General features: G+C 45.9%; 1 protein-coding gene across 1 annotated transcript in view; it reads left to right on the forward strand.

Moving 5' to 3' along the window:
• cep89 (centrosomal protein 89) overlaps positions 1 to 15,276 on the forward strand; it is a 118,597-nt gene that overhangs the window by 40,419 nt on the left and 62,902 nt on the right. Inside the window, exons 8-11 of the mRNA XM_080186909.1 lie at positions 836 to 940; positions 9,000 to 9,218; positions 9,469 to 9,605; positions 14,886 to 14,936. Coding sequence (XP_080043035.1) covers positions 836 to 940; positions 9,000 to 9,218; positions 9,469 to 9,605; positions 14,886 to 14,936 — 512 coding nt within the window. The remainder of the gene's footprint in view (positions 1 to 835; positions 941 to 8,999; positions 9,219 to 9,468; positions 9,606 to 14,885; positions 14,937 to 15,276) is intronic.

Here is a 15,276-nt window from a genome sequence, read left to right on the forward strand (position 1 = left end):
TCGTAGTCCAAAACGTTGGCACTGCCCCAGCACAGTTAAGGTGCATGGTGGGCAGTGCCATGCTGGCAATGGCCGATGGGTGCCCCCCCCCCCCCCCCCCCCCCCCCCCCCGATAACATAGGACTTAAATGGCCTCCAATTCCCTCAGGTGTGGCCATGGCACCTGGTCCCCTTTGGTGGGTGGCGATCATCACTGATTCTCACTGGGGAGATCCAGGAGGTCAGAATTGTCTGTGCGGGACATATTAGTTACATGATATATTCAAATTGGCTTCGCACCCTTTATGCATGTGAAGCTGACCCCACTGGCAAAACAGGAGCGGGGAGATGGCATTTGGCGCCAAACGGCTGCGAAGTGGAAAAAAATCTCTTACATTTTTATAGTACCTTTTACAAAAAGATCAATTGTCAAACATACCCAAATGTAATTTCACTTCAAATCGCTGTGATTAATGCAGTTCTTGATTCTCTGCTCTCTCCTCCCTTCTCTTATTTTTGCCTTTTTTGCAATCTTACGAAAAATGCCCCCTTCACCTTGAGGGGTGAGGTGCAGTTAGCTGGTTAGTTGATTGTAGATCAGATTGCAAACAGCATGGGGTTTGATTGATCCCCATTCCAACTAGGGTGGATTTGGGATCTGCCTCCTTAGTGGAGGCTGTGGGTCTGCCTTCAGGCAGAGAACTCAAAGAAGTTTGCATACTAATTGAAACTGATGTGGTTGATTGCTGCTTGTTTGCTGAGCTTTTATTTACACTGATTGAGGAAAATATGATGGTATCTTCAGTATGAACAGAAATGAAATTGCTACTTTTGACAGTAACATCTTGTTCTTAAGGTTTGAAAAACAGCACAAGTGTTGAAAGCCCCAGAACACCATCTTCTGTAACTCAAAAAAAGAAAAAATCAAAAATAAAAATGATCCCAGAGGAGATGCAACCAGGTAGGAGAGCAATTTAAGTCTTCAAATAATCAATAATAGGCCTTTAAATAAACAAATGTACAGTTTTGGACCAGTTGCCATGTGATCCATTGTTAGATGAGCATTTTCCTTATTTGACGATGAACAGTGAGGTCGATTGTGATGCTTTAGTTGCCACAAACTTGTATTAGCACAGACCAAAAATCAAAACTTTTACCTGTGTAGAATGATGGAAAATGTTGTCACATTCAGTGTGCTTAGTACAAATTCCTGATGTTGGTCATTCCATCATCTACTGAGAACTTCAGAAGTTTCTGAAGTTTTTATTTTCCCATCCCTGGTCACTTACTTATTGGAAGAGTTAATCCAAACTGATTTCTTTCTAACTAAGCCTTCTCCTTACTTAAAGGAACTCAGGCCAAATATGGTACTTACTATAACATCCACATTTTTGACAATTATTGATAAATGGCTGAATTTTGACTTGTGGAGAATACCTAAACATAAATTGTGATTAAATTCTGTTCAAAACACATTGCTCTCAACTGAATGCAAATTAAAGTCCAGAGCCTACCCCATATATCAACATTTTTGGGAATGAGCTGTAAGGATTTAGAACCATGGATCCCGTTCAATGCAGAATGAGGCCATTTGGACCACCAAGTCTGCACCAACTCTCCAAAAGAGCACCTTACCCAAGCACCACCCACTCGATGCCTGTAACCTTGTGCATTTACCATGGCTAATCCTCTGAACCTACACATGTTTGACACTAAGGGGCAATTTAGCATGGCCAGTTTACCTAATCTACACATCTTTGGGCTGTGGGAGGAAACTGGAGCACTTGGGGGGAATGTGCAAATTGCACACAGACAGTCACCCGAGGTTGGAATGGAACCCAGGTCTCTGGAGCTGTGAGGCAACCACTGTGCCACCAGGCCGCCCTCTGCTCTGCTCTGATGTCAACAGCAGTCACATTCACTTCTGGAGTTCAGCTCTTTTATCAATGTTCCAACCAAGGCTGTAATGAAGTCAGGAGTTGAGTGACCCTGAGGAACCAATCTGAGCTTCAGTGGGCAGGGTACTGCTGAATAAGTGGTGCTTGAGTAGCACTGCTACTGACTCCTTTCAGCACTTTATTGATTGAGAATATACTGATGGGGCGTTAATTGGCTGGGTTGGTTTGTCTTGTTGAGGCCGTATGTTGTCATGTTGAGGCCATACCTGGGCAATTTTCCACGTTGCCATTGTTGTAACTGTACTAGAACAGATTGGCCAGGGCCATGGCAAATCTTCAGTACCATTGCCGGAATATTGTCAGGATCCATAGACTGTGCAATATCTATTTTTATCATTCTTCTTTCTCCCTTTTATTTCTCCATTACTGCTTCCCAGCCTGCCCACCACGCTCCCCACGATAACTGCCTTAACCATCTGTTCATCTTAACCTCTGTTCATTCATGCATTCTGATCACTTAATGGACACTTAGCATCTCTCTCAGCCTTTATCGCCTTCATATAAGTTTTCTTTGTTCTATTACAGCTCCCCCCAAACCCTCATGGTATAAATAGAACAAAGAAAAGTACAGCAGAGGAACAGGCCCTTCAAGCCTGGGCTGATCATGATACCTGCCTAAACTAAAACCGTATGCACTTGCGGAGTCCATATCCTTCCATTCCCACCCTATTCATGTTTTCATCTAGTTGCCCTTAAATGCTGCTATCATGCCTGTTCCCACCAGCTCCCCATGCAGCGCATTTCAGACGTTTGCCACTCTCTGTGTAAAAACAAAATCTTTTCTCGCACACCTCTAAATGTTTCCCCATGCACCTTAAACCTATGTCCCCTAGTACTAGACTTTTCTACCCTAGGAAAGAGCATCCGACTATCCACTCTGTTCATGGCACTCGTAATCTTGTAAACTTCTATCAGGTCACCCCTCAACCACTGTCATTCCAGTGAGAACAAACCGAGTTTATCCAATCTCTTCTCGTAGCTAATATCCTCCAGACCAGCCAACACCTTGGTAAACCTCTTTTGTACCTTCTCCAAAACATCCACATCCTTCTGGTAGTGTGGTGACCAGAATTGTACACAATATTTGCGTGCTCCAGTCTCCTCCCACACCCCAAAGATGTGCTATTTAGGCTGATTGGAGGTAATAAATTGTCCATAAATTAGTTTCCCTCAATGTGGAATGCCATAAACAATAGATAAGGGTCATGGGTGGAGGGGGGACTGGTAATGTTAAAATGGCGGCGTGGGCTCGTTGGGCCGAAGGGCCTGTTTCCCGGGCTGTTTTTGTTCTTTGTATATTCTAAATGAGGCCTAACTAAGGTTCAGTACAGCCGTAGCATGACCTGCCAATTTCTATACTCAGTGCCCCAAATGAAGGTAAACTAGATGTTTTTGAAAACCTAAAACAATGGGGTGTGGCACAGTGGTCAGCACTGCTGCCTCACAGCGCCAGGGACTCGGGTTCAATTCCAGCCTTGTGTGACTGTCCAGGTGGAGTTTGCATGTGCTTCCCGTGTCTGCATGGGTTTCATCCAGGTGCTCCGGTTTCCTCCCACTGTCCAAAGACATTCAGGTTAGGCTGGCTACGCTAAAATTGCCATATGCCTTCTTGACTACCTTATCCACCTGCATTGCCACGTGCAATGATCGGTGGACATATACGTCCAGATCTGTCTGCCTGTCAATATTGCTAAGGGTTCTATCATTTACTGTATAATTCCTACATGCATTGGACCTTCCAAAATGCAATATCACACTTGTATAGATTGAACTCCGTCTGCCATTTCTCTGTCCGAGTCTCCAACCGGTCTATATCTTGCTGTATTCTCCGACAATTCTCTTCACTATCCTCAACTCCATCAATTTTTGTGTAGTCTGCGAGCTGACTGATTAAACCAGCTACATTTTCCTCCAAATCATTTATATATACTATGAACAACAAACGTCCCAGAACTGATCCCAGTGGAACATTGCTAGTCACAGCCTTCCATTCAGAAAAATGCCCCTCTACTGCTACCTCTGTCTTCTGTAGCCAAGCCAGTTCTATATCCATCTTGCCGGCTCTTCTCTGATCCTGTGTGACTTCATTTTTCGTACCAGTCTACCATGAGGTACCTTGTCAAAATCTTTTCTGATTTTCTTTGGCTTAGCTGTGATGAAGGGTCATCCAGACTCTAAAAGTGGGCCCTATTCTCTTTCCACAGACGCTGTCAGACCTGCTGAGGTTTTCCAGCATTTTCTATTTTTGTTAGTCATGAAATACATTAAATAACTTTACAAATGACAATTTATGAAGTGTTACTAGTCATGAATCTGGATGATTAATACATTTTAATTGTTTGTATGTAACTGTTTTGACATACATAAACGGCTGATTTTAAAAAAACATTTTTACTCTGATATAAATCTCAAATCAATCTGCAAAAACTTACAAATAGATAGAAGTTATGCATGTAGCCACAGCAAGTGGATGAGATACTTAATGAATACATTGTATCAGTATTCACCAAGAAGAATGATATAATGTATGTTGAGGTCATGGATGAGTGTCTGAACACTCTAGAGAATGTCAATATCGAAAGAGTAAATGTCAATATATCAAGTTGGGTATCCTAGATTACATTAAGGTAGACAGGTCCTCGGGGGCGGGATGGGATCTATACCAGGTCTATGAAGGAGACAAGGGGAGAAATAGCTAGGGCCTTAACAGATATTTTCACATCCTTTTTGACCACAGGTGAAGTTCCAGAGGATTGGGGAATAGCCAATGTTGTTCCCTTGTTTAAGAAAGGAAGCAGGGGTAATCCAGGAATTTATAGGTGGTGAGCCTGATGTCTGTGGTGGGGAAGATATTGAGGGACAGAATATATTCACATTTGAAAGGAAATGGACTGGTTAGTGACAGGCAGCATGATTTAGTATGGGGAAGGTCACGTATCACCAACATTGAGTTTTTTGGAAAGTGACAAAGTTAATTGATGAGGGAAGGGTTGTGGATGTAGTTTATATTTAGTAAGGCGTTTGACTAGGTTCCACATGGCAGACTGGTCCAAAAACTAAAATTGCATGGGATTTGGGGTGAGCTGGCTAGGTGGATACAAAACTAGCTTGGTTTAGAGAACAGAGAGTAGTGGTGGAAGGGTTTTTTTCAGAATGGAGATCTGTAGCTCATGCTGTTCAGCAGGGATCAGTGTTAGGATCTCTCTTGTTTGTAGCACATATCTGGACGAAAATGTGGGTGGTCTGATTAGTCAGTTTGTGGATGACATGAAGATTGGTGGAGTTGCTGAAAGTGTTGGGGATTGTCAGAGAATTTAACAGGATGTAGATAGGTTGGAGACTTGGGGACATAAATGGCAGATGGAGTTTAATCTGGATAAATGCGAGGTGATGCATTTTGGAGGATCAAATTTAGCTGTGAAATGTACTGTAAATGACAAAATCCTTAGGAACATTAACATACAAAGTGATCTGGGCATACAGTTCCCTAAAAGTGGCAACGCAAGTGGCTAGTGTGGCTAAGAAGAAATAGAACATCGATCATAGAACATTTCAGCATAGTACAGGCCCTTCAGCCCTCGATGTTGTGCCAAGCTATGTCCGAGCCCAAGATCAAGCTATCCCACTCCCTATCATTCTGGTGTGTTCCATGTGCCTATCTAATAACCGCTTGAAAGTTCCTAAAGTGTGTGACTCCACTATCACAGCAGGCAGTGCATTCCACACCCCAACCACACTCTGAATAAAGAATCTATCTCGGACGTCCCTCCTATATCTCACTACCATGAACCTTATAGGCATGCCTCCTAGTAACAGCTACATTCACTCGAGGAAATAGTCTCTGAACGTCCACTCTATCTATCCCCCTCATCATCTTATAAACTTCTATTAAGTCGCCTCTCATACTCCTCTGCTCCAAAGAGAAAAGCCCCAGCTCCCTCAACCTTTCAAACAAACAAAGAACAGCACAGCGCAGGAAACAGGCCCTTTGGCCCTACAAGCATGCGCCACCCATTTTAACACTCAGTGCCTTATTCAAGTCTTTCGTCGATCGTTGACGTCTTTCTCTACCTCTAGTGGAACTCCACAATAAAGGGGGTGCAAATTTAGGGAATTATATGTCCGCCAGATTAAGGGAGATCCAATTCAGGGACAATTTATTGACACCAATCAGCCTAAAAAGCACGTTTTTGGGATGTGGGAGGAAACCAGAGCACCTGGAGAAAACCCACGCAAGCATGGGGAGAATTTGCAAACTCCCACAGAGATTGATCCAAGCCGGAGATCCGACCTGGGTCCCTGTAACTGCACAGCAGACAGTGATAGTCACTGAGCTGACGTGTTGCTCGTCAATTGGTCCAGTTTAAGCGTACACTAACGGATGTGAAGCACTAGGCAACTCTCGAAGCAACATCCAAGAACAACCCTCCCACGACCCACCGCATGTATGCCCCTTGTTAGCCAACAAGGTGGACTGAATCGCCTGTGGATGTAAACGGAGACATCAATAAACATAAATAGACATACAACAGGCTATACAGACATTAATGGAAGATCCCCAATATCTCCAACGTAAGCCTTAAAATTTGTTGGATGACTGTTAGGAATCTATTAATTCCCAGGAACGTCCTGAGGCTCTTGATCGTCAACTAGAACATTCTTTAGTATCCCTCCATCTCCAATCTGCTCATGTGCCTATCCAGGTAAATCTTAAACAACCCTAGCGCGTCTGCCTCCACCACCCTATTTGGCAGTGCGTTCCAGGCCCCCACAATCCTCTGTGTAAAAAATCGTCCCTCTGACATCTGAGTTAGACCTCGCCCCTCTCACCTTGAGCCCTTAAGATCTACCCTCCAAACAAGACAGCATCCTGGTAAATCTCCTCTGCACTCTCTCCAATGCTTCCATATCCTCCTTACAGTGAGGTGACCAGAACTGCACACAATATTCCAATGTCCTGTATAGTTGCAGCATAACCCCACGACTCTTAAACTCAAACCCCAACTAATAAATGCTAACACACTATAAGCCTTCTTCATGGCTCTATCCACTCGAGTGGCAACCTTCAAAGATCTGTGGATATGAACCCCAAGATCTCTCAGTTCCTCCACATTCCTCAGAACCCTGCTGTTGACCCTGTAATCCGCATTCAAGATTGTCCTACCAAAATGAATCACCTTGCACTTATCAGGGTTAAACTCCATCTGTCACTTTTTGGCCCAGCTCTGCATCCTTTCAATGTCTGTTTGCAGCCTACAAGAGCCCTCCACCTCATCCACTACTCCACCAGTCTTGGTGTCATCAGCAAACTTACTGACTCACCCTGCAGCCCCCTCTTCCAAGTCATTGATAAAAATCACAAATAGCAGAGGACCCAGCACTGATCCCTGTGGTACACCGCTGGTAACTGGCCTCCAGTCTGAAAATTTTCCCTCCACCACCACCCTCTGTCTTCTATGAGACAGCCAGTTACTTATCCAATCGGCCAAATTTCCTTCTATCCCACACCTCCTTACTTTCTTCATAAGCCTACCATGGGGAACCTTATCTAATGCCTTACTAAAATCCATGTGTATGACATCAACTGCTTTACATTCGTGTACACACTTAGTTACCTCCTTAAAGAATTCAATCAAATTTGTGAGGCAAGACTCACCCCTCGTGAAACCATGCTGACTACCCCAGATTAAGCAGCATCTTTCCAAATGGTCATAAATCCTGTCCCTCAGGACCTTTTCCATTAACTTACTGATCCACCGTAGTAAGACTAACTGGCCTATAATTTCCTGGGTTATTCCTATTTCCTTTCTTGAAGAGAGGAACAACATTTGCCACTCTCCAGTCCTCTGGCACAATCCCCGTGGACAGTGAAGACCTAAAGATCAAAGCTGAAGGCTCCGCAATCTCATCCCTTGCCTCCCAAAATATCCTAGGATGTATCCCATCTGGCCCACGGGACTTATCGCTCGCCTTCATTGGCTGGGGCATTGGGTACAAGAGTTGGCAAATTATGTTGCAGCTATATAAAACCTTGGTTAGACTGCATTTGGAGTATTACGTGCAATTCTGGTTGCTACTCAACCAGGAAGACGTAGAAGCTTTGGAAAGACTGCAAAGAAGGTTTGCCAGGATGTTGCTTGGTCTCGAGAATATTGGCTATGAGGATTGTTTTCACTAAGATTATTTTCAGTGGAAAGATGGAGGCTGAGAGGAGACCTGATAGAGGTGTACTAAATTATTTGAGGCATAGGTAGGATGGAAAGTCAGAGGCATTTTCCCAGGGTGGAAGTGTCAGTTATAAGAGGGCAGAGGTTCAAGGTGAGGGAGGGAAAGTTTAAGGGAGATGCGCGGGGGAGGTTTTTCACGCAGAGTGGTGGATACCTGGAATGCAGTACCAAAGGAGATGGTGAAAGCAGGCACTTTAGCAACATTTAAGAGGCATCTGGATGGGTACATGAATAGGTAGGGAATCGAGGGTGTTGGACCAAGTAAGGGCAGAGGGTTTTTTGTAGTTTGGTTAGGTCATCATGATCGGCATGGGCTTGGAGGGCCAAAGGGTTTGTTCCTGTGCTGTACTGTTTTGTTTCTCCTGGATTCTCAGCTGAAACTTAGAAGAAAATAATCCACATAAAGTAGGATTTTAGTTCCATTTTTAGCTAATTTGACTTTGATTGACGTTGAACATTTTACTGAAATTTTCCTTTAAGCTCTGCAGACTGTAGGTATGTTAAGAAACTGTTTTCATTTACATATCATACTTGGGATGATGACCAAAAGCTTGGACAAAGGTTTTAAGGAGGAGTATATTACAGGATGCAATGAATACGGCATTTATTTCAAACTAAGAACAATTTTGAACTTTGGCCACACAAATCTATGGTACAGCAGAAATAATTTCCTAAAAGCTATATAAATTATGCCTGTCATATAACTTCACCTAAAATACTCAGGTGCTGTTTTTGTATCAGTTTGAATTATTTCCATGGACTTGCATAACCAAGATATTGGTATCCTTTGTTTTGGGTTTTTACCATGTAATGTGTTGTATTTGTGGTACTGCAGGTTCAACAGTTAAAGCTAACCGAGAGCTGTTGGAGATCCGAAAGGAACTGCTACAAGAACTAAAGGAAAGAAACCAGACATTGGTTACGGAAAATCAGGTCATTGCCCATCAGGCTTGCAGCCTGACTCAACGGCTCGAAGGGATGAAGCTTAAAGTGGAGCGACTGGAAAAAGAGAATCATAAACGGCAAGAAGCTGAGAATAGCCAAGCAAGGGAAGGTCTGAAATATTATCTTTCCTTCAATAATACAGTAGTGGCTAAAAGATTGAAACTCTTTAACGTCAAGAGTAAAATATTTATTAGAAACATGCTATCATAAACTGCAAAGTATTTTAATTCTACAGATGCTTTTTTTTGTGCATAATAGATAGCTACTTTCACCTTTAGCAAAGATTTTTGAAACAATTTGTTAGTAAAATTTCAATAAATACCAGAACTTCTTTTAACTTTCTGATGATCATTTCCTAGTTGAAAAAACAGAACTACTTTCACTCAGACAACAAGCTCAGGAACTTGTGGATGAAAATGATGCCTTGAAAATGACCATCCATCGTTTAAATGTAGAACTAAGTCGTTATCAAACCAAATACAGACCTGTAAATGAGGTAAAAAAAATTCTAAAAATTGAATTTCATCCTTTTCCATTTTTTATGTAGCCTTTTCAGTGTTGAGCACAGTAATTTCCAAGTTAATCTGCTCACTCCTCCACTATTTAAATGTACAGTACTCATCAAATAGATATGTATTTGTGCTGTTCACATTTTCTCCATGAAGAGCTTGTTAACACACAGATGTTAGGCAGCTGATGCAACTTTGTTACAGGTATAAAACAATCTTAGTTTTCAACCTCGAACTTGTTTTGTTCCCTGGCCAAAAAAAATTAACTGCATGAGACTTGCTACATCAAGGCCCCGATTCTCCCAAAAGTGCTGAGTTGGTGGGAAAACTATTCTAAATCCTGACTTCTGTCACTTCAGCTTCTCACATGAATCTCCACACTCTGCGCACTGCAGAGGCGGGGTGGGGGCAGGCGGGGGGTGCGGAGCGGAGCCTATTCACACCAGAATCTGGCAGTTCTGGAGCTCTGCGTATGCGCAGAGTCCCAAGCTGTCAACCCGTTTGCAGGCCAGCTCAATTGCTGGCCAGCCCGGGACCCCTACAGTGCTGCCCCTCCAGCCCTCCACATGGCATGATGATGTCCCCCACAGCAATTCCTGGGCCAGCTCTGGACCTCCCTCCCCCTCTCCCCCACCGACCTCCTCCCCCCACTCCCCTGATCTCCCCTCCCCTACCCCCCTCCCCTGACCTCCCCTCCCCTACCCCCCTCCCCTGACCTCCCCTCCCCTACCCCCCTCCCCTGACCTCCCCTCCCCTACCCCCCTCCCCTGACCTCCTCTCCCCCCCCTCCCCTGACCTCCTCTCCCCCCCCTCCCCTGACCTCCTCTCCCCCCCCTCCCCTGACCTCCTCTCCCCCCCCTCCCCTGACCTCCTCTCCCCCCCTCCCCTGACCTCCTCTCCCCCCCCTCCCCTGACCTCCTCTCCCCCCCCTCCCCTGACCTCCTCTCCCCCCCCTCCCCTGACCTCCTCTCCCCCCCCTCCCCTGACCTCCTCTCCCCCCCTCCCCTGACCTCCTCTCCCCCCCCTCCCCTGACCTCCTCTCCCCCCCCCTCCCCTGACCTCCTCTCTCCCCCCTCCCCTGACCACCTCTCCCCCCCCTCCCCTGACCACCTCTCCCTCCCTCCCCTGACCACCTCTCCCTCCCTCCCCTGACCTCCTCTCCCCCCCCTCCCCTGACCTCCTCTCCCCCCCCCTCCCCTGACCTCCTCTCCCCCCCCCTCCCCTGACCTCCTCTCCCCCCCCCTCCCCTGACCACCTCTCCCTCCCTCCCCTGACCTCCTCTCCCCCCCCTCCCCTGACCTCCTCTCCCCCCCCTCCCCTGACCTCCTCTCCCCCCCCTCCCCTGACCTCCTCTCCCCCCCCTCCCCTGACCTCCTCTCCCCCCCCTCCCCTGACCTCCTCTCCCCCCCTCCCCTGACCTCCTCTCCCCCCCCTCCCCTGACCTCCTCTCCCCCCCTCCCCTGACCTCCTCTCCCCCCCTCCCCTGACCTCCTCTCCCCCCCCTCCCCTGACCTCCTCTCCCCCCCTCCCCTGACCTCCTCTCCCCCCCCTCCCCTGACCTTCTCTCCCCCCCTCCCCTGACCTTCTCTCCCCCCCTCCCCTGACCTTCTCTCCCCCCCTCCCCTGACCTTCTCTCCCCCCCTCCCCTGACCTTCTCTCCCCCCCTCCCCTGACCTTCTCTCCCCCCCTCCCCTGACCTCCTCTCCCCCCCTCCCCTGACCTCCTCTCCCCCCCCTCCCCTGACCTCCTCTCCCCCCCCTCCCCTGACCTCCTCTCCCCCCCTCCCCTGACCTTCTCTCCCCCCCTCCCCTGACCTTCTCTCCCCCCCTCCCCTGACCTTCTCTCCCCCCCTCCCCCTCCCTTCTCTCCCCCCCTCCCCTGACCTTCTCTCCCCCCCTCCCCCTCCCCACCCCCCTCCCCCTCCCCACCCCCCTCCCCACCCCTCGACCCATTGCTGTCCTCCCTCCCTCTCCTCCATCCCAGACCAATCCCCATGCAGAGTGGCAGTGGGGACCCCCACCAATCACCCCTAGGCCCCACTACAGTCAGCCCCATCCCCTTGGCACTGTCCGTGCCTGGTGAGCAGTGCTAAGGTGCCCCTTAGGCATGGGCACTTTGCCCCTTGGGCAGTGCAGGGGGCACAGGTTGGTCCTGCCAGGGTGCCCATGTCCCAGGGATTCCACCCTCCTGCTGCCCGATCCCCCCTTCATTCCAGCGGGGCCTCCTGTTAGTTCCCTGAGCGTGGGGAGCTATTCTAAACTCTGCCGGAATGAAGTACTAGTGGTGGGGTGGGAAATTTGACAATGGACAAATATACGTATTTAAAATATGTGCAGAAAAGATTTAAATGACTTGCCTGCCTTCCTGCTGGTTTCCAGCGTGGTCTGACTGGCGACTGTTTGCCGGCTCTGGGAGATGAACATGCATTCCTGGCGCATGCGCAAATCCCTGTTCAAGGCTGCTGACAGAAAAGCTGCGGGTTGCATTGGGAGAATTGCAGCTCGAGTGAGCAGCTGGGTTACACTTGCATGTTTTGCTAAGCTCTATCAATATATTTTATCCTAATTTCCATCTTCATGCAACCATTAACTTCTATGCTGCCTTGAATTTGTTCCCTAGACGTATTGTGTGTCCACCAATTAAAGCTATTGAAATGTAACTGGTACCGTTACCACTTTTTCTTTACTTTCCTTTAGATTTTAGCACTGTCCCCAATCTAGGTGTGTACCCCACAATCTAACTCAAATTAACTGCACCTATTTGCTTGAAAGAGATCCAAATTAGTCATCGACAAATGCTACAGCTGACTGATAGTAGGAAGCAAGTGCAGATAATGTTGTATTAGTTTCTCCTTTTCTAACTCCCATCTCTCCAGAGGAAACTAGTGTTTCTTCTCTTCAGATTTTGAGGATGGAACTTTTGTAAGAGGTGAAATGGATGTATGTTTCTGTGATAAAAATCTGTTTTCAGAGAATAAGGACCATAGCAGCTGCTGTTAGATTGGTTCAGCATAGTAGTGCTGCTGCTTACTTCTGCTGGGCTGGTCACACAAAGCCAGAGGCCAGCCTCAAAGTAAAGTTGTCAGAATCACAAAGCTGGACCCAGAAAGATCTAGCTTAAAAGATTTTTTCTGGAAATTTACTGTTGGGTTAACAGTGGCAATCCAAGACCAGGGCTTTGGGATTTGAAATTGCTACCAATTATGTAGCTCCTTTTGTTCAGATTTTTCTCATTTTGCTGTTGTTGAAGTTATCTTTTCAGACTCTGGATTTTATTGAAAGATGCTGCACACGTGCGTTTGTATTTTCAAAACTATTCCTGATCCTTTTGTCGTAAATCTCATTTTAACCTTAAAATATTCCGAAGGGTATATTTGATTTATGTAAAAATTATTTAAAATCTAGTCAATGGACGCTACTTGAATGACTGATCAGAATTAAGATCACGATTTTTGCATATACAGCTGTTAAATTCTGTATCCTTCTTTGATTTCTCTGGATTCCCACACTGTCAAGAAACTGTATCTATTCTCTCTGTTAGGGACAAAATTTAACATTGCTGAACCTCAGCTTCTAATTTTTTCTCGTACTGAAGGTGCATGTAATTTCTAATGGGTGCTTTAGTGCATAAGGAAATGGGGGAGATTGTGAGCTAGTTCCTGGGATGGGGATCTCCAACTGATGCATAGCCCAAGGATGCAGACTATTCTATTTTCTAATTGCTGGTTTTAGGATGCAGAGATCAGATGTGTGATAAACTCACATTGACTGACATGATGCAGGCAACATGCAGTCTTTGTTGCCCACTAATCTCAATGAATGTGATGCATAGCCAGTGCTAAATGTACTACTGACTGCTGGATGTTCAGTGGGTGACTGAGCTGTGTCTGTGGTTAGCACAAGTTGCAGCCAGCTACACTTTTCATAGGCAAACTCTACAACCTAAAGGGGAAATGCATTCAGACAGCAGCAGTTGATGGAACTGTATATCAAAAAATGTTTCAGAGAAGGAATGAGACTATCCATTGAACTGCAGGCCGGAGAGAGAGAGCTCTCAGGTTCTGTAATATATTGCTAGAGACATCAGTCCAGAAGGTGCAAAAGAGGCATCCAGGAAAACCTACATGTGCACTGCAAAAGGGATGGGAGCAGGAAGCCGCAGATGTCAGCTCAAGGAGTACAGGCCAACAACGTGGCTGCAGTACTAGTGACTTCATGCGAGAGGTCAAAGGCGGTGAATGCATCTTTTGCTGCCACCTCCTACCCACCACACCATCAACTTCACACACTGCTCAGTGCGCCAAACACTCATTATTCACCCATTAATAATCTCTAGTAATCAGGTCTCATGCCTAACATTCAGATGATTCACCTCACCCTTACACACTAACTACATCATAGCTTTCACACCCTTTTAGCTATGATAGGAACATTTCCCAAATACTTTGCACCATATTGGCTGACGCTCTCCCCCGTCTCTTGAAGTATAAAGTTACCATAACAGGAGGCAACAGCAGAGAATTGGCAGGAGATAGATATGCCTGCAGCTACTGAATCACTTGAAAGAGATGATCTGTGAATTATCGTATTGGCACTGACTGAGAGCAACTGGCATTACCGGTAACATGCAGAATGTTCTTGCCCTGTTCACCTTCACAATCTAACTTCACACACGTTCCACTATCTGGCATAAAGTGCAAGATGCAGATGATGGGACTTCAGGAGAAATGTAATCTGATGGGAGGTGATCATGTAGTGGTATTGTTACTGGACTAGTAATTCAAAGACACAGGTCGTTCCGGCTTTGGCTCCGCCCCTCTGGCTTTTGCCTCTTCCTTCTTAGAATTTACATAACCCAAGTCCTCCAACTTCCATCTCCCTAACTGCATTATGTAAAAAAAAAAGTTTATTTAGTCACAAGTAGGCTTACATTCACACTGCAATGAAGTTACTGTGAAAATCCCCTAGTTGCCACACTCCAGCGTCTATTCAGGAGCATTTAGCATGGCCGATGTACCTAACTGGCACATTTTTCAGACTGTGGAAGGAAACTGGAGCACCTGGAAGAAACCCATGCAGACACAAGGAGAATGTGCAGACTCTGCACAGCTAGTGACCCAAGTTGAGAATCGAACCTGGGTCCCTGGCACTGTGAGGCAGTAGCAGTACTAACCACTGTGCTTTCCCTGCAACGTCTAAGTTATCACCCTTGGGCAACTTGCTAATTTATAAATACATGTGGGTAACTAATTCTTGCATTTATTTCAGGCATTGAGTAGTACTTGCATTCCAATGTCAGGACCACCACCACCATGGCTCGTAAGTACATGATAACATTTTAGGATTTTAAAAAGCTTAGTTTGACAGAAGCAATTTATGAACTTTCTAATTATACTTTTAGCCTTGGCCATATTTTAGAATGAAAAAAATAATTTTAATGATTTCAGCAAGTATGTGCCATATAAAATTGATGCATTTCCATGAGCACCCATGTAAATTTATGGCCTAGGTCCTAATCTGTTGCAGATATCCTCTTTCCCATCAAGTGTACAATAAAGTGATTTCTCACCACTCATGAACATGTAACCCTAAAGAACACTATTGAAAGCCACAATCTGGTTACTGTTTCAATGTATTCGTGTTTACATAAGTGTTGCTA

Source organism: Carcharhinus amblyrhynchos, chromosome 4 (assembly GCF_965287045.1).
Source record: "Carcharhinus amblyrhynchos chromosome 4, sCarAmb.v2.hapA, whole genome shotgun sequence".
Lineage (NCBI taxonomy): Eukaryota > Metazoa > Chordata > Chondrichthyes > Carcharhiniformes > Carcharhinidae > Carcharhinus > Carcharhinus amblyrhynchos.